The sequence below is a fragment of the Colossoma macropomum genome, unplaced genomic scaffold (assembly GCF_904425465.1).
Source record: "Colossoma macropomum unplaced genomic scaffold, Colossoma_macropomum, whole genome shotgun sequence".
In the NCBI taxonomy this organism is placed as follows: domain Eukaryota; kingdom Metazoa; phylum Chordata; class Actinopteri; order Characiformes; family Serrasalmidae; genus Colossoma; species Colossoma macropomum.
This window is the reverse complement of record NW_023494795.1, coordinates 28,468,871-28,495,925: the sequence shown is the minus strand read 5'-3', so window position 1 is coordinate 28,495,925 and position 27,055 is coordinate 28,468,871. Positions and strand designations below refer to the sequence as shown.

General features: G+C 38.5%; 2 protein-coding genes across 2 annotated transcripts; one reads left to right on the top strand and one right to left on the bottom strand.

Moving 5' to 3' along the window:
- The first annotated feature begins 201 nt into the window (after positions 1-201).
- Positions 202-10,674, top strand: serinc1 (serine incorporator 1). The gene is made up of 10 exons (XM_036582105.1): positions 202-342; positions 3,941-4,102; positions 4,302-4,495; positions 5,165-5,244; positions 5,401-5,538; positions 5,810-5,979; positions 6,568-6,658; positions 6,888-7,029; positions 8,078-8,302; positions 9,515-10,674. The coding sequence occupies exons 1-10, from the start codon at positions 304-306 to the stop codon at positions 9,651-9,653; spliced, it is 1,380 nt and encodes a 459-aa protein (XP_036437998.1). The 5' UTR covers positions 202-303; the 3' UTR covers positions 9,654-10,674.
- A 1,544-nt stretch (positions 10,675-12,218) lies between these two features.
- On the bottom strand, positions 12,219-26,836 carry hsf2 (heat shock transcription factor 2). The gene is made up of 12 exons (XM_036582103.1): positions 26,597-26,836; positions 24,197-24,305; positions 23,960-24,087; positions 19,645-19,769; positions 19,464-19,539; positions 18,930-18,991; positions 18,540-18,618; positions 17,462-17,583; positions 16,054-16,311; positions 15,006-15,108; positions 14,602-14,680; positions 12,219-12,962 (listed from the first exon to the last, which is right to left on the bottom strand). Exons 1-12 carry the CDS (start codon positions 26,687-26,689, stop codon positions 12,664-12,666), a joined length of 1,533 nt encoding a protein of 510 aa, XP_036437996.1. The 5' UTR covers positions 26,690-26,836; the 3' UTR covers positions 12,219-12,663.
- Positions 26,837-27,055: the final 219 nt, after the last annotated feature.

The window sequence follows — 27,055 nt, the reverse complement described above, 5'->3', positions numbered from 1 at the left end:
AAAGAACCAGATTTTTTTAAGAGCGTAGGCTAAATTTCTAATATGTGCTGTGAATATAAGGTTTACTGTCTCTAGAGGTCGGGAACGGCGAGTACAGACTGAAGAGTAGGGAACAGTGGAGTAGAGAGAAGAAAAGAAAAAAGTAGGGGGTAAAAGTAGGGAATAGGGTGTAAGACGCAAGCACGATCACTTGGAATGGAGCGTAACCCACATCAGTGCCAGACAGTTCGCCCTGCTTAGTAAACACACTGCGTCCATCTTCAGACATTTCCTCATACAATCCAACCCCGCATTAGTGCGAACATGGGGTCGGTTCTCGGGCTTTGTTCTATGGCCAGTTGGGTAAGTTTTTAATATTTTTTATGGTTTTATTAAGATCCAGGATGAATAAATTAACCGAAACAGCGATGTTAGCCTGACAAAAGAGACAGTCGTCAAATTTTAACAAGTCATGCTAACGTTAACGTTATTTCCACGACTTGTATATAAAATAAAATTAGTAACCTAATACTCGACGTGACAGTTAGCAGTATATGTATAAAAATACAATCGTAATTTGCCCATTATATTGAACAAGGATCCAAATTACCCCCCTGATAGAGGCTTTTGTGGCTAATTCAGCTTGCTGGGGTGTTTCCGCAGGCCTTAGCTAGGTTAGCTAACTAGTAACCCTGAGCTCGGATTAAAATTCTTGAAGGTTTAGCTACAAACACAAACGGTCCACCGATCTTTTCAGAAACTGTGGACTTTGCTCTGAACTTTCTCCGATTCTTTGGTTGATACAGATTCAGGATGCCATGGTTAACCTAGCCAGCCGGGTTTGTTATTGTGAATGCGCCACTCGTAGCTACGAAGCTGACTTTCGCTTCTGGCTCGAATTTTCCGTTCCACCTTAAATGGCGCAGCAGTTTCGCTTCGCACCTACCGGCGCCTCCGTGTAACTGCTACACCATTTAAGGTGGAATGGAAAATTCGAACAAAATGATGGCGAATATGAGGCTAACTTAAGCCTCAGGCTGTTGCGCCATAACGAAAAGCAAAATAAGATCAAGTGTCGAGTGTAAACAGGACAGACAGCAAGGCCTACACGATATGGACAAAAATATCCTTCCGTTTTAATGTTGCGCCGAAGTGCAGTAGGTTAACCTAGCTAACCTATATAGGGTTATTTAGTCCAGGTTTACTTGATATGTTAGCTACAAAACTCAGAAACGAAACCCGTCCTCCTCTGGGCCGCACCAGAAGGTGCAGATATATCGAAGGGCAACTGCGCCAGTCTTACCCAAAATGTACATAATTAAATGGTTGACATGTAAATGAAGTCATTCAGATGTGAAATGCTCTGTTCGGGAGAAATTTGCCGAGTCAGAATTGTTTACAGTGGTGGTGACAGGAACCAGGCGTCCACCTCTAAAAGTGTAGGTTCACTGGTGGTTCCAGATAGTAAATAAAATAACTATAACATTACTTGTGTTGTAGACATCGTGACCCCTGGTTCCTCTCACCACCACTGGATTCTCTACAGTAAACCATTTCACATCAAACCACTCTGGATTACTCTTTTTGCATTTCAAGGAATGAATTATTCGGAAATTTTGAAAAATTGGTGAAATTCCCCTTTAAAGACTGCCCTGCAGTTTTTTCGTTTAGATTAATTTGTACACTCCCAGGCAAATAAGGATTTAAACCCTATAGAAAATATTTGGTCTCACATTAAACACAAACTAGCTTTGCAGTACTTTTCAACTATTTGAAACCATCGATGCTGAGTGGAACAACATTGACTCTGTCTGTAAAAGGCTGTCTGCAAATTTAGCTACAAGACTTCAACATTTAAAGAAATCAAAGGGAAAAGCAGTACCATACTAATTACGTAATTTATTTTATGATTTGTTGATGGTTTTCCATTTTGCCCATTTGACAGTAGAGATGGCACTGACCCTATACCTGGTATCGTTATCGGGTCGATATCAGCATGCAGTGTTGCTAAAACAAACACTGGGCTGAGTAGTGTGACAGTGTGTACCATTATTGTGATGCATTACATCACAGTATGCTTTTCTGAACTTAGAGTGAGTATTTAAAGAGTACTGAATGCATGTAATTAGTACTGTTGTATTGCATTTGGTGCAATACAGTCTGTGAAACATAGAATAAAAGTAATTCTGTTCTTAGTTTCTTAAAAGTATTTTTGTAAAGTGTATTAATGTAAAGTATGAATGAAACTAATGAACACTACATTACACAGCTCTACTATCTCCAATTGTTTTGGTTACAGAAAGATTCTTTAATACAAGATCTGCTTTAATACATCATAATAATGTCAGTGAGATTTTAATTGTAGTTGTGACTTTGTGGTGTTGTGATTTATCACGTAAATAACATACATCCCGAATGTACCCACTGTCACTTATTTCGGCAGGGATTTGAAGTCTAAATTAAACTAAGCGCCCAGCTGAGAGGCAACATGTGTTGGTTATATAAATCCTGGAAGATTTAGGTTATCCTTCAAGACATCCTGTGTTTGTCACTGAGTGTTCCTGTATCTGAGGATGCTTAAAGATACACACTCTAAATCATTTTGGCTGAAGTAAGCAGTCGCAGCAAAAATCTGATACTGTAGTACATACATGAACTACAGTAGTTGTAGTTGGATTCTGTAGTTCATACATGAATCATGATTTGTTTAGTGGTTTGTTCAGGTTTATTTAGAATTTTTTAGTCCATAAAACTAGGGACCATGTGTAGGGTTCAGGCTGCATATTAGCTTTATAGCTTTATGGTTTAGTTAGTATTAGTTTTATAGTAGTTGTGGTATAACAAGCCGTATAATAAAAAGATGAATTATGAGAATAGAGTTTTAAGGTGTTAAATGGTCTGTATTGGCTTATTTAAAGGGCCCAAATCTCACATTTTTCTTATAATGATTGGTCATGTGAAAATGAATTATGCCTTGTACACATTTTCCAGCCTTTCTTTATCCCTTAAACAGGCTGTTTTTGTTATTTACCCTTTAAGACTGATCTCTGTGAATGAGCTTTGTTCTGATTAGCTGCCCTGTAATGTGCCTCATTCAGTGATACAGTGCAGTACAGCCTAAAATAGGGCTGGGCAGTATGACAACGCATATCGTTATTGTGATAAAATGTCACAGTACAGTATGCTTTTTTGAACATATCGTGCATTTCATCAGCACCTGTATTACACCAGCTGCATGTTTTATTGTAAAGAGAGCAAAATTAGTCCCACTTAACTAGATTTAGTGCAACACAATATGCCAAATACTGAACAAAAATCATTGTATTCACAGTTTCTGATAGTATTTTTTTATATTATAGTGCTACTAGTTCTTTTTTCTCACTTGCAACTGGTCAGATGTCAAAAAAAATAAATATTGAGACATACTGTGCATCGTAAAAATTTCTTAAATTATCACAGTATTTTAGCCATATCACCCACCTCTAGCCTGAAACCCTTCTTATAACTTCAGTGTGAATAGACGGATCTAAATTGCTGTAAGATGAATGATGAAAGGCAGATGTACGGAAATGTTCATTTTTGTGACCTCACAAAAAACAGTGAACTTAAAACAGGCTGTATTTGAGGCTTAGTTTCCACACATGGACTGTACAAACTGTGGATTAAGTGTTTATCCTAAAAAAATGTTTACATACTACAGCAAACTCTGAGGAACATTTTTTTATGAAATGGGTCCTTTAACTGTTGTGTGGAGCCTGACACACTACTGAATAATAAACTTAAGATAAATAACGGAATAAAAAAGTGTTTTAGGGGCTACATTATCTGTATTGGTCAGATTAAGTTCTGTGGCGAGAGAGGCAGCTGGGTAGGCAGAGGTATTTGTTTACTGTTCAACTGTACAGTCGGTTCATTAACCCACTGGCTCTAAAATAAAAACTTGAACTTTCCCCCTCTATAGATTCCCTGCCTTTGTGGCAGTGCTCCCTGCCTGCTGTGCAGATGTTGCCCCAGTGGAAACAACTCTACCGTCACCCGGCTGATTTATGCCTTCTTCATGCTTCTGGGAGTTGGCATTGCCTGCATTATGCTCATGCCTGGCATGGAAGGCCAGCTGAAGAAGGTATGCAGCTGTGTTTTTATATTTTATCCTCATGTTATGAATCATTGGCATTGCATACGTGCTTGTTGTTCTTTGAAACAGCTTAAATCCTTTATCATCTGCTTTAATCAAGCCATGTTTGAGATGTTCTGTGCATCATCATTGTTGAGGACATGAACCAGAACTTTCCAGCCATCGTTGTTGTTTTGTTTTGCTGCAGATTCCAGGCTTTTGCGAAGGAGGAATGGGTTCCTCTATCCCAGGTGTGGAGGGTCACGTGAACTGTGATGTGCTGGTAGGCTACAAGGCTGTGTACCGCGTCTGCTTTGGCATGGCCATGTTCTTCCTCCTTTTCTCTCTCCTCATGATCAAGGTCAAGAGCAGCCAGGATCCACGAGCTACTGTGCATAACGGGTAAATTAGCACTTGAGCTAGGTTTGAAATTACTGGTTATAGAGTGAAAAGAAATTGTAAATATTATGTAATAAATGTGTTATTTAAAATAATTGGTAATACAAAGTTTTAAAAATTTTGATTACACAGCGTCACATGTAATTATTGTGTATAATAATGCAGTGTAATTAATTAAAGTTTAAGTCAAAAAGAGATGTTCGTTAATATATATTGTTATGTAGCTTGAAAATATATTATGTTGTAAAATATGGATCACTATTTTTTCTAGTAAATATTGCAAATATATGCAGCTGTGTGCAAAAGTTTGGCTGTCCCCGGTCAAACGACGTCATGTTGATTGTCTAAGTAAAAAATAACACATCCTCTGCAGAGAACACACTTCTGCATGTTTTGATACACAATTACTGTTTATTAGCTGAATTCAACATATTGGAAAAAATAAAACATGGCATGTACAAAGGTTATGTAATTTTTTTTTTTGTCTAATACATTAAACAAATAGAAACTGTGGACTGAAATCTTCAGAAAAATGTCATATTTATTTTTTTTCCCCTATTGAGGATGTGTTAACTTTTTTCCACTTAGACCAGGGGTATATAAACTTTTGCATATGACTGAAATATTTGTAGAGATGTTCTATATGGTGTTAATATTTTCCTTTCCCTGCAGGTTTTGGTTCTTCAAGTTTGCTGCTGCCACTGCAATTACAGTCGGAGCATTCTTCATTCCTGAAGGCCCTTTCACAACTGGTAACAATTGTTGGTCATGAACCATGTTCATAGATATGTTTAATGTAATGTCTGTATTAAGAGGCTAACACCAGTATTGTTTTGTACATAAGCTTATCTTTCAGTTCCAGATGTATCAGGAAAGTAACCTTGTCTTCTCTTGTGCTTATCCTCTAGTGTGGTTCTACATTGGGATGGCTGGCGCTTTCTGTTTCATTCTGATTCAGCTGGTGCTTCTGATTGACTTTGCTCACTCCTGGAATGAGTCATGGGTGGAAAAGATGGAGGAGGGGAATTCTCGCTGCTGGTATGCAGGTGGGCACAAGGAAGAATTGACTGTGAGCACTCAATAGGGGGCTGTTTCCAAATGTACTTCTGGAGTTCTGAGAAGCAATGGAAAATTCTGTTTCTGCTTGTTGTTATGCAGAAGTTAAACTGTAAGAATATAAGAGATGTAACAAGTCGTGAATAATTTTGAAGGTGTCACGCAGAGTTGACGTGAGCTTTAACAGCGAAAGTAAACTCGGTCTAGTGGTTAACAGCGCCAGTTAAAAGGCCTCTTTGTTCTACTTCCTGTGCTCCACAGCGCTTCTCTCTGCCACGACTGTGAACTACACCCTGTCTTTGGTCTCCCTGGTTATGTTCTATGTCTACTATACCCACCCCGATGGCTGCACAGAGAACAAAGCCTTCATCAGTGTCAACATGCTGCTGTGTGTGGGCGCCTCCATTATGTCCATCTTGCCCAAAATTCAGGTAATAACCTCTGATGAAAAACGTCATGGAGTCTGTTTGTGTTCAGCAGATTTTGTATTTAGTTATCCAGTTGTTTGCTTTGTGCAGTAATGTTAAAAAATACACACAAGAAAGGTGTAGTATTATTGCTGCTGTTTAGCCATGGAGGACATGTCTTTACTGCAACTGCTTATATACAACATGTATATAGTCATAAGCAGAAGTTTGAACACCTCCAGTCAAATGACATGTTTTGTTGATTTGTAACAGGTCCTGTACAGAGAACAAACTTAAATATGGTGATTTTCTGCAAATGTTACTGCACAATTCCTATTTATTGGTTAACATATTGAAAAAATATAAAATGTGTCCTAACTTTTGCACTGGCCAAATTTCTGTTTTAGCTTTTGTTCCAAAATGTTTAATTCAGCAAATAAACATTAATTGTACATGAAATTATGCAGAGTTTTGTCCTCTGTAGAGGATGTGTTAACTTATTTCCACTTAGGAAATCAATGAAATGTCTTATTTGACCAGGGGCTCCCAACCGTTTGCAGACAACTGTATTTATCACATTTTCAAATCTTTTTTTTTCCTCCCTTAATTCAGGAGTCTCAGCCCAGGTCTGGTCTCCTGCAGTCCTCTATTGTTACCCTCTACACCATGTATCTGACCTGGTCTGCCATGACCAATGAGCCTGGTAAGAACCCTGAGATATTTCCCAGTGTAACATTTGACAGTACTAGCTGCCTTTTACTTTGCATGAAAAATTTAATGACATACATTTTAAGAAAAACATTGAATTGTTAAGTTCAATTTACAGACATTAAGATCTTTTTATTTCTCTTCTATAAAGTAATCATTTTGCAGATAAAACACTTTCTTACCACCTCAATATGCACACTGAATAAATGACTGGCTTTTTTCAGACCGTAAATGCAACCCAAGTCTGCTGGGCATTATTGGCCTGAACAGCACCGCCCCAGCTAGCAAGGACCATGTGGTCCAGTGGTGGGATGCCCAGGGCATTGTGGGACTGATCCTGTTCCTGTTGTGTGTTTTGTACTCTAGGTAAGACTCTGTTTTTCTGTGTCTGTCTTGTCATGACTAACAAGGATATAAATCTCTGACCTCACAACAAATCAACACCAACAACATGAAGTACAATGCATCGTAAAATCTTGCATTTCTCAATTTTGAGTATTTTGGTACAATTAAAAATTATTTTAAAGGGCTCGTATCCTTCATTTTTCTTGTATTTTATTTTTGTCCCTGCAGTCCACATGTAATGTTTGTGTGGTTTTATGTACCAAAATCAGTCATAATTCATTTTTTCATGTTTTTCCAATTTTTCCCTTAAAATTAAACAGGTGACTGATCGATCTCAATGAGCTCTGCTTTAATTGCCCGTATTGGTCAAATGAACTAAAGATGGTGATTCTAATAGTATATTTTGCACTGACTTCTAATATTTTTATATTTTTCTTATCACAGAGGAATTTTCCTATCAGCCAGTGACAAATGATATAATGTTTTTAATAAACATACATGTAAGTTAAAATACAGGACGTAATTGCATTACTTAAAAGCTGCATTTCCCTGCTCTGTTTTTGTTCTGAAATGTCTCGTTTGATGATCCAACAGCAGTTAGTACACATAATAGAGCTCTCTGCTCTGTACTGCATTTCCATGTTGAAAATATCTTTGTGAAACCACTTGTTGTCACTAACAGCAGAGATTCTCAGTAAAGAAATCCAGATGAGACTGTAGAAGAAAATGCATTTTTATACCTCATAGCTCTGTATGATGTCCATATGTCACTTAATATTTCACAGCAGTTTTCTGCTTTGTAGTTTCTCAAAATTCCCCCAAACATCAGCATATTTAAATTCAGCATGCCAGAGTATGTAAAACATAAATTATAAAAGTATATAAAGCATAAATGAGTTTTCTTAAAACAAAAAGTGTGCTTACCAGTGTTACAACATTTCACTTCTAACATTTCATGATCAATACAGTTGAATGGTCAGCTTCAGATCACTGTGTCATAATGCATCAATACATATTTACTCTCCTATTTGTAAGGCCGTTTTGTTTATCAGTTTTCATGCTCTTTCAGCATCCGCAACTCCAACAACACCCAAGTGAACAAGCTCACCCTGACCAGTGATGAGTCTGCTCTGATCGAGGACGGTCCTGCTCCAGAGAATTTTGATGAGGGAGACGGTGCAAACCGTGCCGTTGACAATGAGAAGGATGGTGTCACATACAGCTACTCTTTCTTCCACTTCATGCTGTTCCTGGCCTCTCTTTACATCATGATGACTTTGACCAACTGGTACAGGTATGTGTGGTGACAATTCAGTTACATTGTCAGTATAATTACTTCCCTGTTTTTGTTGTTGCAATTTGAAGTAAATAGAAGTAAGTAGAGCTAAGGAAACAGAGTTTTGTTAATCGCTATTTCTCATTTTCATTACCATTGAAGTTATTTGTAAAGTAGATTTGTTGTAGGCCTACTTAATTTTTTCTTTTTGCTCAAAAAAAGAAGTGCCTTTTTTGACCATTTTAGGCCAAACAATTTCAGTGGCCAAAATTTCAGTGCATGTCTAATTTCTATAATTGATTAATCTATCGACCGTTTTTGATTAATCAACTTATCAAATAAGTCATCATACAATTTTTACATCCGTGCAGCAAAAAAAATCTATTATGGAGCAACGAAACATCTAGTGCGTTTTTATGCACTTAATAATCCAATAACCGCAGAAAATCAGATTTTGTCAGTAATCCGATCAACATATTTACATGCACCTGAGTAATCAGATAATGGGGAAACTCTAGGTCTAAATGAGTCAGGCAGTAATCAGATTTCGGCTTTGCAGATAGCCTATAAACTCACAGAAGACACGGGATGTAAACCTAATGTAAAAACTCAAACTTCATGCTGCAGCTTAAACATTGCGCCACTTTACCTCAAAATATGAACACACATCATCTTGATGAATAATATTTAAATCCTTCATTTCGTCAAGCACGTTTCCTGCCGTCTCGCGGCAATGGTGCTCGCTTATTTTCGGTACCGCGGCCTGTTTTCGCACATGTGCAGACTGAGAAATCTGAAAGAAATCTGAGTAAGAGTATTTATGCGTTGAGAAATCTGATTACTGAGCTGAAATCCAGCTCTCTTCATCAGATTTCTAGACCTTACTCCGATCTAAGAAATCAGAGTATGCTGTTTACATGAGCATTTGAACTGCAGAAATCCGATTATGATCGTCTTATTGAGTGCATGTAAACGCACTCAATAGGAGCCTCCTGCACTACTTGTAGTGTATTGCAGTCTGTCAAAATGACAGTTGGTATCATATGAACATTATACAGCATTACAGAGTGTTTTTGTTTTTAAACAAACCACCTCACATCACTGATAACTAACCAACTTTGGTCAATTGTTGCAGCTTTACTAGCAATATACATTTGCAATATACACTGAGATCTACTGAGTTTACTGTGGGCTTATGTTTAAATTCAGTTTGTGCTTTGATATTTTCAGCCCTGACTCCAACTACGAGGTGATGACTAGCAAGTGGCCATCTGTGTGGGTGAAGATTTCATCCAGCTGGATCTGTATCTCTCTCTACGTGTGGACCCTGGTGGCTCCATTGGTCCTCACCAACCGTGACTTCGACTGACGAGCCGTCTAGAGGAAAGCTCTGCGTGAACCTTGCCCATCGTTATTGTGAATATCCACCTGTATAGGGTGGGCAAGTGATGTCATTGTAAATACCTGAAGTCAGTGCATTCCTTCTGTGGTTAGCCCTCCCATTTGTTTTAACTACTGCATGTTATGTAGTGATATTTATTTGTGGTGTATGTTATAAAAGAAGGTCAGAACAATTAGCTCAATTTGGTGGGATTATTATGTACGTGAACATCCCAAAGAAAGATCAGGAGGGAGGCAACAAATGTATTCTTGGAAAAAAAAGTGTGAAGTTACTATGAGTGAGTAAGCTTGTCCATATTGTCAATGGTCGCCATAGGTTTTGTTGCGAAGACAGAAACAATGCACATGATTTTAGTTCGTAAATCTTGAGTAATTTCCTGTAGAATGGGCATAAAAAATTCAGTATTGCTGCTTTAGCATGAACATCATTGAAGTAGAGGTTTAGATTTTTTCTGTGCTTTTTCCTGCCTAATGATCTCCATCATAACATGACATTTAGGATATGATTTATGTGACCATAGAGCTCATGTTAATGGTGAACCCATGCTGTTTCAGTAACATGATCAGTGGATGGATATTAACAGACTACTTTCCCCATCAGTGTTGCTGCTTGTGTTGCTGGTTTTGTGCATGCTAACGGATCTACTCAGTTAGGACTGTAAAATGCCACAGTGCTAACCCTTTTGCAACTTGCACAGGTTAGTTGAGTTTTTGACTTTTTAATTCTTGTGTTAAAATGTTTTGCACTGATTCTTTTCTTATCTGATAACTCATGTTAAGATGTTTGATGTATTCTGTTTTCAGACCTGTAGTTTTTTTCATACTCCTATGCCATTTAGACATGTTACCAGCCTGCAGACGTTATTAGTCTAGTAGTTGCTGTTAAGTAATGTAATAAGCATTGATGCTGCTGTGTTTTTTTTTTTTGGTCATTTTGACAGGTGCATTGTAAACTATCTTGTCTTAATCATTAAAGGTTTAAAACCCCATCACTGGCCCTTGTTTACTATGTTAACAGCTTTGATTGGTGGCAGCTGTAAATAACCACAGACCAATAAATTGTACAATATGAATGTTTTCCATGCTCCTTATAAGACAGCTTGGCTAAATGTGACTGTGTCATGCAAGCAGTGTAGCAGTGTCTGAGGACTACAGAGCATGGATAAAATATATTACAATTATAATGTGACATAGTACTTTATCCTTTGCAATATATTAAGAACGTTATCAAACTAGAAGGGGGAAGTAGGTTGGCTTGACAAAGCAGTTGTTAAGTTATCCCAGGTGGTTGCTAATATGTTTGTGTACATGTGGGCTAGTGTGTATTTGAGTCTGTAAGTAGTGTCTTTAAAGGGCAGTATAAGAAGGGTCATTTGTGACTCTTATGATTTGTATTGTCTACACTGTCAGAGAAAAGGTCAACAACAGTTATAAGGTCCGTTTATGTACCTTTAGTAAGTTTTTCCTCCCAAGGTAAAGTACATATTTGTACCTTTTAATAGCCTAATGTTAAAAAAAAACATTAAAACAGCTGGAGATGGAACTGGGTGTGCAGAGTGAATACAACTTAGAAAATGTATTTGCAATGAATTATGGCACTGAAGATGTACCCTTGAGGGTACCACCCGAGTACTGTTTTCTTTTGTGAGTGATTGTGGGGGAGGGGGGGGAAGTTTGGACAAGTCTACACGGTACAAGCATACAGTCCCAAAAGCACAAGAGCCTCATTCCCATATAGGCCCCATGATCCTGCAGTGTCATGGCTCTGGCTCAAAAACTTGCAACCCGTAAATAAAGTACCAAAAATTAAAAAGCTTACAGTAATAAAACTTTGTCAAGCCAACTTAACTATTAGACAGGCCTATATTATTTTAAAATGATCTACATAAATGGCTTGAGTCACAGCACAATTTGCTGTAATGACTGACTGGACACAACTCTAGAATATTGGGGTCAGTGTGATTTTTTAAAGCCTTCATGTTACAAACCTCTGAAAAAGCAGTCAGGGCTTGGTGAATATTTTTAAAAATTCATTGATGGGTACAGTCATATGCAAAGGTTTGGGAACCGTTGGTCAAATCAAAAGTTTTGTTGAAAAATAGTACACATCCTCTATAGAGAAAACACCTCTGCACATTCTAATGCACAACTACTGTTTGCTGAATTGAACATACCAAGGAAAAAACATAAAATGTAGCCGGTGCAAAAGCTGACATTTTATATTTTATTTTTTGTACAATATATTAAAATTAAGTACTTATAAATTATGGACTAAACTGGCAAAAATTGCCAAATTTAAGTTCAAATTTAGATCAACAAAACATTGTCATTTGACCAGATCAGCTTTTGCATAGCACTCTATTAGTTTTCCATTCTCGATCAAGACTGTTGACACTGTGAGAATAACTTTGTATTCTGTGAAAATGCCCGAGCCAAATAGTACGAACTTTGGTCGACATTACAGAAATAAACAAAGGTCACATTGTGCAGCCCTAGTGTGGCTCTGTGAAGTAGGAAGATTAACGGGTCCAAATTCTTGCAACTTCTTTAATGGGATTACCAAGCTTGGGATACTGACAAAGCTTACAAGAAAGGCAAAACCACTCTACTTCCAGAATATTATGGAACTAATGAGAGTACTGTATGTACAGAGATCTGAACGCAGGCACTTACAGGACTATTACCCACAAATCTCATTGGTCACAGAATTAATTGATATAAAAAAGAAGGGAAAAAAAAATAAATCACATAACAAACTTGCTGCAATGTAAACCAGCAACATAATTGCAGCCACATCCTCTTGTGGACATTTAACAGTGTAACACTAACAGGAAGCATACATGAAATGATGGAATGTCATACTTGAATGCGGCCAGCAACGTACCAGAACAATTCCATCAAATAAATAGATCATCATTTTGATGAATATGTACAAAAAAAGGTCTAGTCATTTTTATCTCCTGCCTGGCGATCTCCCATCAGACTTCCAGTGGAGACTGATCAGCAGAAGGCAGGTGTGAGTCCAGTTCGCACAGGTAGAAGAGAGTTTCTTCGCTAGCCTCAGCCTCCGTGAGGGGCTCTAGGCGGATCATTGTGCTGCGGGGGATCTTTTCTTTCTCCAGGCTGGTGTCCAGCAGGTCCATGGTCTCCTCACAGTTGTGCTTCAGCAGAGACTGGCTCAGGTCTTCAGGCTGGGACTCAGGGCCTGAGGGCAGAGGGCTGCAGCCATCCAGGAAGGCCAGCAGGGGGCAGCTGGTGTACTGAATCAGCTGTTTGTCTGAGGGGAAGATCAAATGTGAAGTTGTGAAACTCTTGGAAAGTCTTGGTGGGTTACAACACTGCTGAGTTCATTTCCGTTTTCATTGCAACTATCGATGAGCTTGTTTCAAAGTGCTGCAGGTCTCTCCATGAATGGACCATTTATGTTACCTATACCAATCACAGACAATGACTATGCACATCCTGATCTGATCAGTGTTGGTGCTGAACAAGGTACGTTTTAATAGATTCATATTGGTTGTTAAGCCTAATCCAATTCCAAACTGTGGTTCAAGGACTGGTTTGTCAAAAAATCAAATCTACACAATTTTTCACTCACCCCTAATGCAGTTGATAAGCCAAGACAGACACTAATGTTTTGTGTCCATAACACAAAACTGGAGCTACGAGGCTAATGCTGCTGACAAACACTGCAAGTCGATAGCAAACGTTTCCTGTAAATTCGTCCCCCAAACTTCTCTCACTCTGATCAAACCACCTAAGGTGTTCTTTAAGGTTGTACAGACTTGTTGATGTGGGTCACGACAAACTATTACTTACTGTGAACTAAAAAAAAATGCTAAAACTTCAACATGTAATATTTTTTACCATATTTTTACCACGTAAAAAAAAATTTAGACAACAGTTGCTCCAATTTCTGACTACCCCAAACAATTCGAACTACGTTCATATTTACACATCTGAGTCATATTTATGGACTATAGATTACGATTTTATTTCTCTGATGTTTCTAATTATAAAGATATATCAGTTAAAAAAAATTGAAATGAACAGTTATTTATCAAAAAGAATTGCAAAAATATAATCTTAGCAACCGTACATCAGCTCCACTTACTATATAAGTTCACTTTGTAGTTCTACAATTACAGACTGTAGTCCATCTGTTTCTCTCTATACTTTGTTACCCACCCTTTCACCCTGTTCTTCAGTGGTCAGGACTCCTTTAAGACCACCACAGAGCAGGTATTATCTGGGTGGTGGATGATTTTCAGCACTGCAGTAACACTGATGTGGTGGTGGCATGTTAGTGTGTGTTGTGCTGGTACAAGTGGATCAGGCACAGCAGTGCTGCTGGAGTTTTTAAACACTGTGTCACTGCTGGACTGAGAACAGTCCACCAATCAAAAATATCCAGTCAACAGCGTCCTGTAACCACTAACAAAGGACTAGAGGATGACCAACACAAACTGTGCAGCAGCAGATGAGCTACTGTCTGCCACTTTACATCTACATGGTGGACCAATAAAGCAGGAGCGTAATAGAGTGGACAGTGAGTGGACACAGTGTTTAAAAACTCTAGCAGCACTGCTGTGTCTGATCCCCTTGTACCAGAACAACACACACTAACACACCACCACCTCATCAGTGTTACTGCAGTGCTGAGCATGATCCACCACCCAAATAATACCTGCTCTGTGGTCGTCCTGACAACTGCTCAACTGGGTGAAGGTAGGATAACAAATTATGCAAAGAAACAGATGAACTACAGTCTGTAATTGTAAAACTACAAAGTGCTTCTATATGGAGGCAACCAAAAAAAGCAATAAATGTAGATACAAGTTATGTGTTCCTAAAAAGTGCTCATTGAGTGTATAATGTGTGATACACACACAATACACAAACACACACAAAATTACCTGCATTCTGAATTTCGGTCTTGTTTCCAGTGGGAAGGTTGCTGTCTTTTCCATTTGAACTGGTTCCCTGTGGTAAAGACTGCAGGCAAAAAACAAAACAGAACATGGATGTCATGTGAAGTTCTTCAGAGTGGGAGGATGTAGTGGCACATCCTTCTAAATAAACTGCTTTCTAAGCCGAACAATTAAGCCTGATCCAAATACAGCAGACTTCGTTAAAACGTGCCTGTCGGACAGGACTCACTTCAGTGCAGGTGTTGAAAGATAAGATCTGTATACAATATGAAACTGTAAATCTAAGAAAAATTAACAGATTCTTTTAAAAAGAACTAGAACACAAAAGATAGTTCATTAGCCTGATATGAACTCATCCAGTCCACTACAATGACCGATTTGACACATACCTCCAGAATATTGGGGTCAATGCTGAACTGCTTTCCATACAGCAAGGCTTGGAAGTCTTCCAAAGTGCAGTCAATACTGTCCAAATAGTCCATCAGCTCTCCCCTGTTTGAGAGATCATCTTTTCTTAGAGGCACTGTAAATAATGCTAGTTTGAATGATCACAATACCTAGAGCATATTAAGGGAAGGCTTGTTTGTGGAAAATCGGACTTTTGAATAGATGGTATTGATAATAATTGCTAACGTGGAGAGAGACAACAGTGTGTAGCCGCTTCAACCACAGTAACAAACGGGACTCACTAATGCAGCTTTTGAAGATATACATGATACAACCAAAGTTTGTAGACAGCTGCTCATTCAACATTTCTTCTAAAATCAAGGGTATTAATAGGGAGTTTGTGCCCCCTTTGAGCCAGTAACAGACTTTTTTTCTTCTTGGAAGGCTTTACACCAGATTAAAGGGTGCGGCAGTTACATTCTGGCGCCTCAGGCTCTATTTAAGGTGGAACAGGTAACAAATAACAAGCTGACTTTGGTCTAATAAAAAGTCGAATGTTAAGAGACATTTTACAAAAAACTGTTCTAGCTACTCCAGCTTCCTGCCGGAGATGTGACAAAAGTGGCTATAGCTGAGCTAAAGCTTAGAGCAGAGCAAAGTAAGTCTGCGTTTTCCTTTATATTTTTTTAGCCTATGCTAGTAGCACATACTGAGACACATTTACAGCCAAGATGGTAAAACAGACATAAAATATTGTGGTTCCCAAGGTGGTCTGATTTTTGTTGAAAGGACAAAATGGGTCTTCTTAATATTTGGGTTGCCAACCATTGAACTAGATGCTGCTGTGAGGATTTCATTGCATTCACAAGAACATTAGTGAGGTCAGATACTGACGTTGCATGATTAGTTCTGGAATGTAAATGTTAAAACGTTATTACGTTGATCATTACTATCCTTTATGTATTTGTAGTACAATAAAACAATCCTGAAAGTCAAATGTGGTGCAGTACACTCCACATCTCCACTTGGATGAAGCAAACTCTTACTTACTTTCCCAAAAGGCTGATGTTCTGTGAAATGGTCCCACTTTCATTGAGGATAGAGTCCATCATCTTCACAGGATCTTCCTGACTCAGGACTGACAAATTATTTAACCGCAGGGCGCTGCTGGTTGGTTGGGTGTTGATGATGCTTTTTGGCATTTCTGCTTCCTCTTGAATCGTAGAGTCTGTTGGTGTATTTTCCTTTGTGCTCGTCTTTTCTGTCTGTGAACTGCTGTCATAGTTTAGCTCAACAATTTCAATGTCCCTACAGAAAGATATGTTGACAAAACACAAGTGAGTTTCAGGGCTGGAGCTGTGTCCTTGACTGACTAGAGCTCACACTGCTGTGTTACAACTGCAGTCTGTCTGTAAATAATTTGACAATGACGTTTGCTGTTTTGTTGTTTTATCTCTGTACTCCACATTAGGTACAGAATGAAAGAATGGTTATGAGGTTCCGAAATCAAGCAACAGATGTGGTTCAATGGTATTTGAATCTATTTTTGGTGAACCACATAGGAATGTACAGTTCTCCCATTTAAATGGATGCAGCTTCTCCAAGTAATTACATTCAAACATCTCACTACAGTACACACACACACACACACACACACATATATACATACATACATACATACATATATACATATATATATGTGTGTGTGTGTGTGTGTGTGTGTGTGTGTGTAAAGATTCCAATGACTTTTACCTACTATAAAACTAAGCATAGAAATAATCCCAAGTTATATTTTTTGTGAGTTTTCTTAAGTATGGAGGCACTCTTCCTCGACATTCAATGCCTAAAATATTTGGGCCACTGCAAGTCTTAAGTTTAATGTAAAAATTTATAGTGAAAAATAAATAGTCTAAAGAAAGTTTTTAAAGGTTAAATGTTTTAGCTAAAATCCTCTTCAGCACGTACTATTAATGTGGTATCAGGTGTTTATCTGGTTAATCTTTTCTACATTTGTACACAAACACAAGTGGATGTAGAAGAGCTGCCCCTGAAGGAGTAAAGCCCATCAATTTTCATCCAAGTCCATCTTCAGCAACTGTAGAGATGCATGCACCATGGATTCAGAAAGAAATCTGATTACTTTCTGACTCACAATCTAGAGTATTTCCATTATTAGATAACTTAAGTGCATGTAAAAGTGCTGGAGGAATTACTACAAAAATCTGATCTGATTTTTGCAGTTATCAGATTATTCTGAACATGTAAACATGCTCAATGGGTCACAGTGAGGTAAAACATTTTCACATGGGTTTGTGAGCTAACGCTGCTCTGTTTTACTTACACTTCTTATTTACTGTCCATCAAAAAGCTCAAACAGGATAGTTTTTGCTCTCACTTGCACTGAACTTCACCTTGATGTGGTGATTTGCAGGAAAAGATTTCCAACACAATGACTTACCCTTCATCAGCCGGTCTCGATGCGTCCACTATGACTTCTGCATCATCAGTAATGTCACAGATGATGACATCATCAGAAATGTCCGAGTTGGTCTTCACTCCGTTGATCCCATTGACTGCAGACTAACAGAAAGAGCTGGGAGTGACTCAACAGCCTGTGTTTTAGTTAGTTAGCTATCATCAATACAAAAATAAATCAGTCCTCCACCAACGTGAACATAACAGATAATGACTCTCACAACTTAAGCCATATCCAGGAACAAGCCTGAAATCTATTACAGAGACAGAAAAAGGCAGGATCAAGGGAGTCACCAAACTGTGCTCGATACCGACCTCCAGGACCAGAATTGATGTCTCCTGGCTAAAAGCCACAATCAGGTATTTTTAAACTTTTGCTTCTAATCTAATTACTAATTCATCCAGCATTCTGAAGTCGTGCTAGTCCTCAAGACACAGCACTCAACACAGATTAACTAATTGTTGTATCTTGGAATCAGGCAGGGAAACCCTAACACTAGGGGTGGGCAATATGACAATACTTACCATTATGAATTATGTGACAATGTGCTTTTCTGGGTATACTGCATGTTTCATCCAAAGATAGTATAAGCAGTCCTGTTTATTTGCAATTTTGTCCAGTGCAGTGTGAGAAATGCTACATAAAAATAAATGTATTCAGTTTTTGATAGTCCAGTGTTTTTTCTGTTCCAACCTATCAGACCTTGGCCTCAAGTATTATGATGTCACACTTCTGTCATATCGCCGACCTTTACCTGGCACTGTGATAGATAACAGCCCTTTTTTCAAACTATTCTCTATCTGTTCCAACCGCATCATACTGTTGATTACCACAAACAATCATTTCAACATGATTCCCTGTACGAATGAACATACGATCCAGATGACTCAAAACACACTAACAACAGAAGCCAATGGGCAGTTGCTTCAGCACGTTGCTAAGTACATCAATCACTGTGGTAATCCAGTGCACGACCCAGATGCAGCAGACAGCGTACAGCTTGAAAAAGATTGTAAAAATGACAAGGCTCATTATCAAGGACCACTCCCTTCACACATACCTTGCCATGGTCCACATGCTCCTCATAGATCTGGGAGATGTATTTTGACTTCTTTCCATTGCTGGTCAATAACAGTGGCCTTGTTTAAAAAGAAAGGGAAAGCAGATCAATCATCTTCAAACATATTGATGCGGTCACTGTAACTTCACAATTTTTGGTTATTTATTTCTTTTTTACGCCTTTAAATTATGTGAACATTTAATGATGAACTAGACCAAATTTACTTGGAATAAAATCTTTTTACATTAACATTAATTAAAACTAAGAATGCTTTTTTTCTTCTCCTGTAAAGTTACCATTTTAGAGATACAAGTTTGTATTCCAAAGCAATACAGTAATACATGTGTGACCCCCAACCTACCCTTCGAAACCTGACACATTAAATCTTACCTTTTGCGTTTCAAGTTAAGCATGCGATTGTTCTGGACCAATGTGATGATGAACTGTACAAGCTAACATGGAAAAAAGACACACTAATGTTAAAACTGAATTCATACATAGGGGTAGGCAATATGACAATATTTCATTGTTATCATGATAAACTATGTTACAACACACTTTTCTGGGCATACTGTGGATATCCTCAGTACTTAAAGAACGCTGACCAACTACATGTTCATTACAAAGTGACCATAAAAGGCCTGTTTGACTGAAATTAGTGCACCAAATAGCACTACAGGTTCTATTCTGTCTGTTTTAACTGAATTTACAAATTTTCTCAAAAAACTAAATATTGTGAAGCATATTGTGTATCGTGAAAATGTGCTGAAGCATCATGATATTATATTTTTGTTATATTGCCCACCCTTAATCATATAAATCATGTTTTAAAAATTAAGTATTATGTAGCACTCAATTACTTGTTTTCTATCTGTCAACACTACACAACAATGGCAAAAGTACAATCTGGAATTTTTAATGTACCTCTTTTATGGCTTGCTGTTGTTGGGCATGTTTCTGCCGTAGGTCTGACATCTCCCTCCACAGGGCCTCATTCTCACTAAATAAAATGCACAGAATCGAAAGTTGCAGAGTAAGAGAACAGTGTGTGAACAAAATATCAGACAAAAATTGATTCAATTTTATGAAAGGAGTCTACACATACCGTTTTAAAGTGGCAAGCCTGACATCCATGCTTTCCTGCTTGTCATGTACAATCTGAACACTGGATAAGATTTTGGACAGATCCTCTTGTCTCAGCTTGTTGTCCTCTGGTCTGGCATTGGACACCTAAAACATGGATGGAATATTGAAGCATTTAACAATTTTGGATGTAAAATTTTCAATGTAAAGTCTCTCCGAAGACCCATACAGTTTTAAAAGCTACATAACCTGCTTTAATTCCTGCCTCATTCTGAGTAGCAGGGCACTGACTTCAATACTACACTCAAAGGTCTGTACCGGTGATTTCTGTTTATTAATTAATTCTTAATTTCCATGTGAAACACTTGGCTCAAGGGTAATACACTTAGCTGCCATTTTAAAATATCATTAATAGTTTAGACAGATTATTGTACTGGGTGGTAAGTACTAGTTTGAACTCCTGATTCCAGAATTATCTGACCAATGTGTGCAAACTAAGGACAAATCAATATGAAACTTGTGGCCAAAACAGATTTTATGGGGCTAAAACTTCAGATAACCAATAATATCAAACTATGTAATTTAATATTAATGTCCTAGATTTAAATTTTATACCCCAAGAGTTTTCATTAAATAGTGCTTTATATTGTTCATTCTGAATTGTCTCATTCCTTAAACTCAAATACACAGAAAAAAGTCACATGATAATTTGAAATAAACACTGCAGCACTGGGGGTGGAGCTACCCAAAACTATCTGCGGTTTTGGTTTCCTGGCATGCCAAAACAAGTTGCTAATTTGGTATTGTGCACAAGTACTCTCAAGGTGCCAGTATTCAAATACTGACATCGCTGTTCGTTACATTTCTTCATGAGAAAACAGAGAAAAACTATACAGAACAAAAACTCAGTGAAACACTACTTTTATGTTTTAATAGGTAACTATAAAATCTTAGTGTTTTGCTCATATCTAAGTATGCATATTACACTGTGCTGTGCTGAAACACAAGCACCTAAACATGAACACGGACGCGACTGAGAAGACAGATGTAGCACAGTTTTATTGCTAACTAGGCAAACTACTATAGCTGATGTTAGGTCCAGAAACAGCAGAAATATATTTAATATTAAATTATATTAAACTATCATGCTGGCACATCATCCACTGAGAAGAAATAACCTCATATAAGATGACAAATCCTCGTCAGCATCCCATATTGTACCAGTTACTCATTAACTCACCTGAAGATCAGATGAGGCAGCCTCTGTTACTCTCTCTGTTACTGTCATAAAAAGATTTTCCTCAGGTTTTTATTTTTTTTTTATAATAAACTACACTTGCTACTGATTTTTTAGCCTCTTGAAACCAGAGCTGTCCCCCAAAATAGAAAGTCTCTAGCCGTACATTAATTTCAGCCTTGGTACTTTTTTGTCCTTTTTTCCTTATCAACAGTGAACTGGATAACCGTTCATTAACTCCTTCAGATACTCGAATATCATAATGAGCTGGAATGCACATCCCTACTTATGATCAGTGAGTGATCTGGGATACTGGTTATTCATCAATACCAGTAAGACTGCAAGCTGTCAATATTAGCCAACCTGTATATATATGGAATGGGCCCAAGTGGACAGAATGCTTTTTAAAAAGGGGCTGTTTGTTTACACTCACATTTACTACAAGAAATTAATTTTTTAAAAGTCCCATATTCATGAACAGCTGTTATACAGGGATGCATCAACACTCACCACATTTATCAAGTGTTTCAGAGTAAGAATACTTATCTAAGATCAGGTATTATCTGTTCATTTAATTATATTCAATGCTCTGTAAAAGACAAACTAAGCCTAGATCAACATTCTTATTCTGTGAAGATAAATATGGCCTGTTGTTGGCAGATGATGATAAATGATATTTCCATCTCTACATCTGTTTATAAAAATGCCAATATTGATATTTTGGACTCACTGCACTTTAGGCTGTGTTCAGACTTGGCAGCTTTGGTGTGATTGAAACGAATCCTGGTGTGATTACTCTGTTAGTGCATTTCCTTAGAGTAAGTGAGAACACTGCTATCCGAATTCTGGTGCGCCCTAAATAAGCGGACTAAGACCTCCTGAGCTGGTCGGTCTCAGTTTGCTTCAGAACGAACTCTGGTGAGGTTTGTTTTTAAGTATGAACGCAAAACGGACCAAAGACGTCTAAACAGACCAAAGACACAATGAACCATCACCTCTTCTCTGTAGAACGTCTTGGTACATAGAAAAGACAAGTTTTTGGTGCTGTTTTGACGTTTTATCATCTTTTCATTAGCTCTGAATTGGTAAATGCAGAATGGATAGTTTTGGTTTTAAAACAAGGCTGAGGGACATTTGAAGTCAGTATAATATGCTCGATATACACATATTACTGCACACATGCATGATATTATGTATTCAGGTGCCAATGTTTCTCTGCTTTGTAAAAACAGTAAGCAATTCAAGGCTGTGCTAAAGGGATTTTACCCTGCTTTGCACCAAGCAAACCCACAGTAATGTAGGGAGTACTGTGCCTTATTGCACAAATATAATAAGGCAGATAAAACAGAACAGACAACAGTATGATTGAGAAAGTGCAGTGGACATGATCACAGTTATAGTACATCATAAAAACTGGCCATAAAATTAGCTGTGACCTTTTACTCGTATGACTTTTGTTTACATCCTTTGTTTAGATGTTAAGTATGTTAGCGTGAACGCTAAACAAACCAGAACGATGCAACAATGTATAATTGTATTTTGGTCCGGTACCAAAAGAACCAAACTACAAGTGTAAACACACCCTTAGTGTAAATACAGATATTAAACGATCAACTTCTACGACAGATTCTGTATATCTGATATGTAGGGCTGGGCGATAAAACGATAACGATAATTATCGCGATATAACTTTTCCTCGATAGAGCAATACGACATGTTCGATAAATGTTTGATATAATACACCATTCTCACACTTCCACGTTCAGAGAAAGCCTTGGTGGCGTTTTCTACTGCAAGGAAAGCGACACTACTGTGCTGTTGCCAGTAGAGGGCGCACTTCTGAGTTTTTCTACATGATTAGAGAGGGAGGGGGCCAGGAGTAAGATGAGTCTTTAGCAACGGCTGAAACGCGGAGTTATACCTTCCCTGTTTGAGCGGAGCGACAGGCGATCTGTTCTCCTGTGACCGAGTGTGAGAGACGAGATCAGTGGTGTAACTGTACTGTCCTACAGTGAACTCACCTCTTTCCTAACACCTAACCAGCTTTAGCAGCGTTAAATCACAATCCTCACAACTACAGCGCTGTTACAGCTCTGGACAGTCATATCTTAGTATTGGTGCATTCCCAAGCAACGAAAGTGAAAGAAAGAAGTGGGTTCATGCAGTTACGGCCCTGATGTAAACAAAAGTAAACTGAGGAAGCTGTGAGGCATTGGAAAGCGGGAGAGCGCTAGCTTTCCAGGCTAGCTGTTTTTAGCAGCTGGCTAACTTAAAGCAGTAGTTCGTCACTGCACGACACGGCGAATTAATGATACTGTAGATCAAACACGACCCAAAAGCACCGCTTTCAGTTTAAACGTACCTAAAAGGAGGACTCTGTTTGTCTGGTGTTGATATTTTGCGGTTCACCCACTTAAACTACTACAATTGAATATCCAGTCGTCGCTGGCTGGTGTCTGAATACTGTGATGTCATTTGTAGTGGGGTAGCCGAGCGCTCGACACCAGCTAAAAATAATGTTTTTTTTTTTTAATTATGACTATTACGAAATAGCCATGCTTTTCCAGCTGGTAAAAACAGCTCACCAGACACTTTCTCCCACTCTCCCGTGACAGATTTTTTGAAATGTTCCACTGTTTGAGTGTTTGTCGTGTTCCGACCATAAAGGATAGTTAGATTTGACATTTATCGTGATATGTATCGATATCGAACAATATAAATTTTGCTTATCGTGATAACATTTTTGGCCATATCGCCCATCTCTACTGATATGAATATTTTATTTTTACTGCCATTCACCTTACTTTGAATTAATACTAAAAATACGTCTTGTGCAGAGCCACAAATATAACTGCCAACTCAGAATGGAGTAAATTAACGCATTACTATGCTAGAAGCAAATATCAGCCTAGCCCAAAAATCAAATCCACACTGACTTTGTAATTCGGGTAGATAAAGAAGGCTGAAAGTGAATCTGTCATAACCTACAACACCATCGCTGAGCCTCACAGTGAATCAAGCGGCTTTACACTGTGTCCACCGTGTTTCACTGAAACCAAGGAATATGTATGAATCCCACCTCAACTCCAACACCACTGACCTTTCTCTTTATGTGCTCCAGTAAATCATCTTGGCCATGCTTGAAGTAGGGATGCTGAAATTCAACTGGTCCATCTCGCTCTTGCTTCACTATGCCGGTGTCAATGTGCATCACCTTGCGAAAACCATCTGAGAAGAAAAACAACAGCAACAACAACAAAAAAATTACTTTCCAATGAATTGCAGACAAACATTTACAATAAATGGACTGCCACGCAGGCCAATGAAAATCACTTACACATGTTCAGCTGCCGGACAAAACTGGCCATGTTGTTGTGCTTAAAGAATTTTGGAAGGATCTCTTTCGCAAAGCGTTGCTCATCCAGCACAAGGAAACTGTTGCCCTCCTGGAAGAAAAAATGGTCACGTCGCACTGAGATAGCACAGACACCATACAACTTTGCTTACACAGACAAAAGAATATAATTAAGAAAAAAAATGTTTCTTTTTACCTAAGCATACTACAAACATTATGTACCCTCAGGAAAAAAGGCTGCTGGTTTTGCCTATTAGAGCTATCGTTCTTTAACACAATATTTGGGCCAAGCTAAACAGACAGCCTGCAAAAGAGCTGGGCAAAAAGCACAATGGACAATAACAAACACGTGTACAATGCCAAAACAGCAACAGAAACCTCTGACCGGTTTAAAGTGCTGACTGTACAGGTTACCCTTACAAAAAAGAACTTTAGTAAGTCACGTCTTAACTAGCAACCACTAACTAATGCGTATGTCACTTTAACACAACGATGACGTGTTCAGAACCAATCAGTAAACCTGCTGCCACGGAAATCCAGTTGGCTCTGACTCCATGGAAAAATATCCAGCATAGAAGACAACAATGTGTGCAGATTAAACTGAATAAAACACATTATCTACAGCCACTGTCTGTTTATTCTTTAATATTTCCTTTAATCAAAAAAGTCATGTTTTTGGTCTTTTTTGTGCATTCTGTGTGTTTTCTGATGGTATCCCCAAAACACACACCTGCTGAGAGGGAGGTGGAAACATTAACTATTAAGCTCAACATTAAAACTAATTTGTGTGGTGCAACTTGTTTGGATTTAGTAATGTATAAACCTGAACTTTGTAAACACTTATGTTACAAATAGCCTACGTTTGAACTTTCGTACAGCTGGTGCAACCAGCCACTGGACTATAACTGGAGTTGAGACAGCTGTGTGCTTGAATACATGAAACAAGTTCATGAAACATGTTCACTACAAGATTTGGGCAGTTCAGGAAAGAACAGGCAGCACTCAGACTACCAGCAGATCCATTCTCTGAAGATACCAAAACTGCACATGGTGAATTACAGATTCAAATGATTGAGCTCCAGTGCTCTGCAGCAATGAGAAGTAAGCAAGGGAGATGACACTGCTAGAGCTTTATCAAGCCCTGGACAGGCCTGATAAAAGACCCAATCCACTGCAAATGCACAAAAGTGGATCTCACTGTTTGGGCGCACTTACATAGGTGAATAAATGTTTTCCTTAACAAAGCTGAATGAATCTCTCCTGCGAACAAGATTATCTGATGTGAACCTGCAGGCGGTGCTGAGACTTGCAACCACCTCACTGGAACCTGATATAAATCAGTTAGTGTCAGAGAAGCGCTGCAATATCTCCCACTGACCAAGACACTTCTTGTAATTACCTGATGTTATGTAATAACAGTATAGTAGCGTACTATACTACAAACTGATGTTGCCAAGTCCATAAAAATGTAATGTAAAATTTTGTGGCCCTCTGGTGTCTATGTGAAATCAGCCCTTGGTAAAAAGAAGCTGCGCCCCCTGCTGTAGACTGACCCAGTAGTAAACTACACTTAAAAAAATATGGTTCTTTGAGGGTTCTTTAGTAAAGACAATGGTTCTATATAGAGCCAGGAACACTCAGAAGAACGATCTGCATGCTTAAATGGTTCTCTGCATTGTGAGATGGTTATTCAGACTGATGCCGAATGTGTTGTATATGGTTCTATAGAACCTTTCTCAAAAGGGTTTTATATAGCCATAAAAGGGTTCTGCTATTGTTCTGATGTCAAGCTTTTAACAACAGAAGAACCCTTTTGGTGCTACATGGAACCATTTTCAAAAAGGGCTTATACAGAACCATATATGACACGTTCTCCATCAGTCTGAAGAACCCTTTCACCATGCTAAGAACCATCTAAGCATGCAGACGGTCCTTCGGGTGTTCATGGTTCTATATAGAACCACTGTCTTTATTAAAGAACCCTTGAAGAACAATCTTTTTAAAGAATATTTTGCCCTAATTTGCTTTGGGATTTTTATAAGAATCCTTTTTTAACCCCTGTAATGTTACTGCAGACCGTGCTTCATACGGGTACAATATAAGCGAAATAACAAAACGTATTCATTTCAGACTCGAAGCTAAGCTCGCTGGCAGAAACAGAAGTGCTCTAAGCTAAGAAACGTGTTAACGACACACCGACCCAGAACACTTCAGGCTAGTAAAGCTAATGTTAGATAAATTCTCCAACTACCAACACTAACTACAGTTCTTTGTTAGTTAGCTAAACAGGCTAACGGGCTAATGTCTGGGTAGCAGACTGGCTAACTTCAATGGGCTTTCGTAGCCACGGAGCTGCTAACGCTGGCTAACGGCTGAATGTACCTGACTCCAGCAGATGAACTCGTTGGTATCAGAGTCTTCTACCAACGTCCACAGCTTAGTGAGGAACGCGGGGACGTTTGAGTTGTGTTTCATGGTTAAATGTCCGAGCGAAGTTTGTTTTGGTAAGCTAGCTAGCTGGTTTTTTTGTTGCTTTTTCCTCTCTCTCTCTTCTCTCAGGACAAAACAGCAGCAGCAGTGAAAATAACGACGCAAAGTCACGGCTTCCTGCTCCCAGTCTGCGCTCCTGATTGGTCCAATACGGATTTACGTAAGACATGTGTGTTTTTACACGTGTTCTCCCCATGCAAGGGGGAGTGAGTGTGCTTACGTCTCTCTCTCTCTCTCTCAGCCTGCGTGCTTTTTCTGTTTGCTTTGTTGGGGTGGGGGGTGGGGGGTGGGGTGGTGAATCCGTCGTTGGCTAGTTGGTCAAACTTACACCAAATATATTCCATCGGTCAA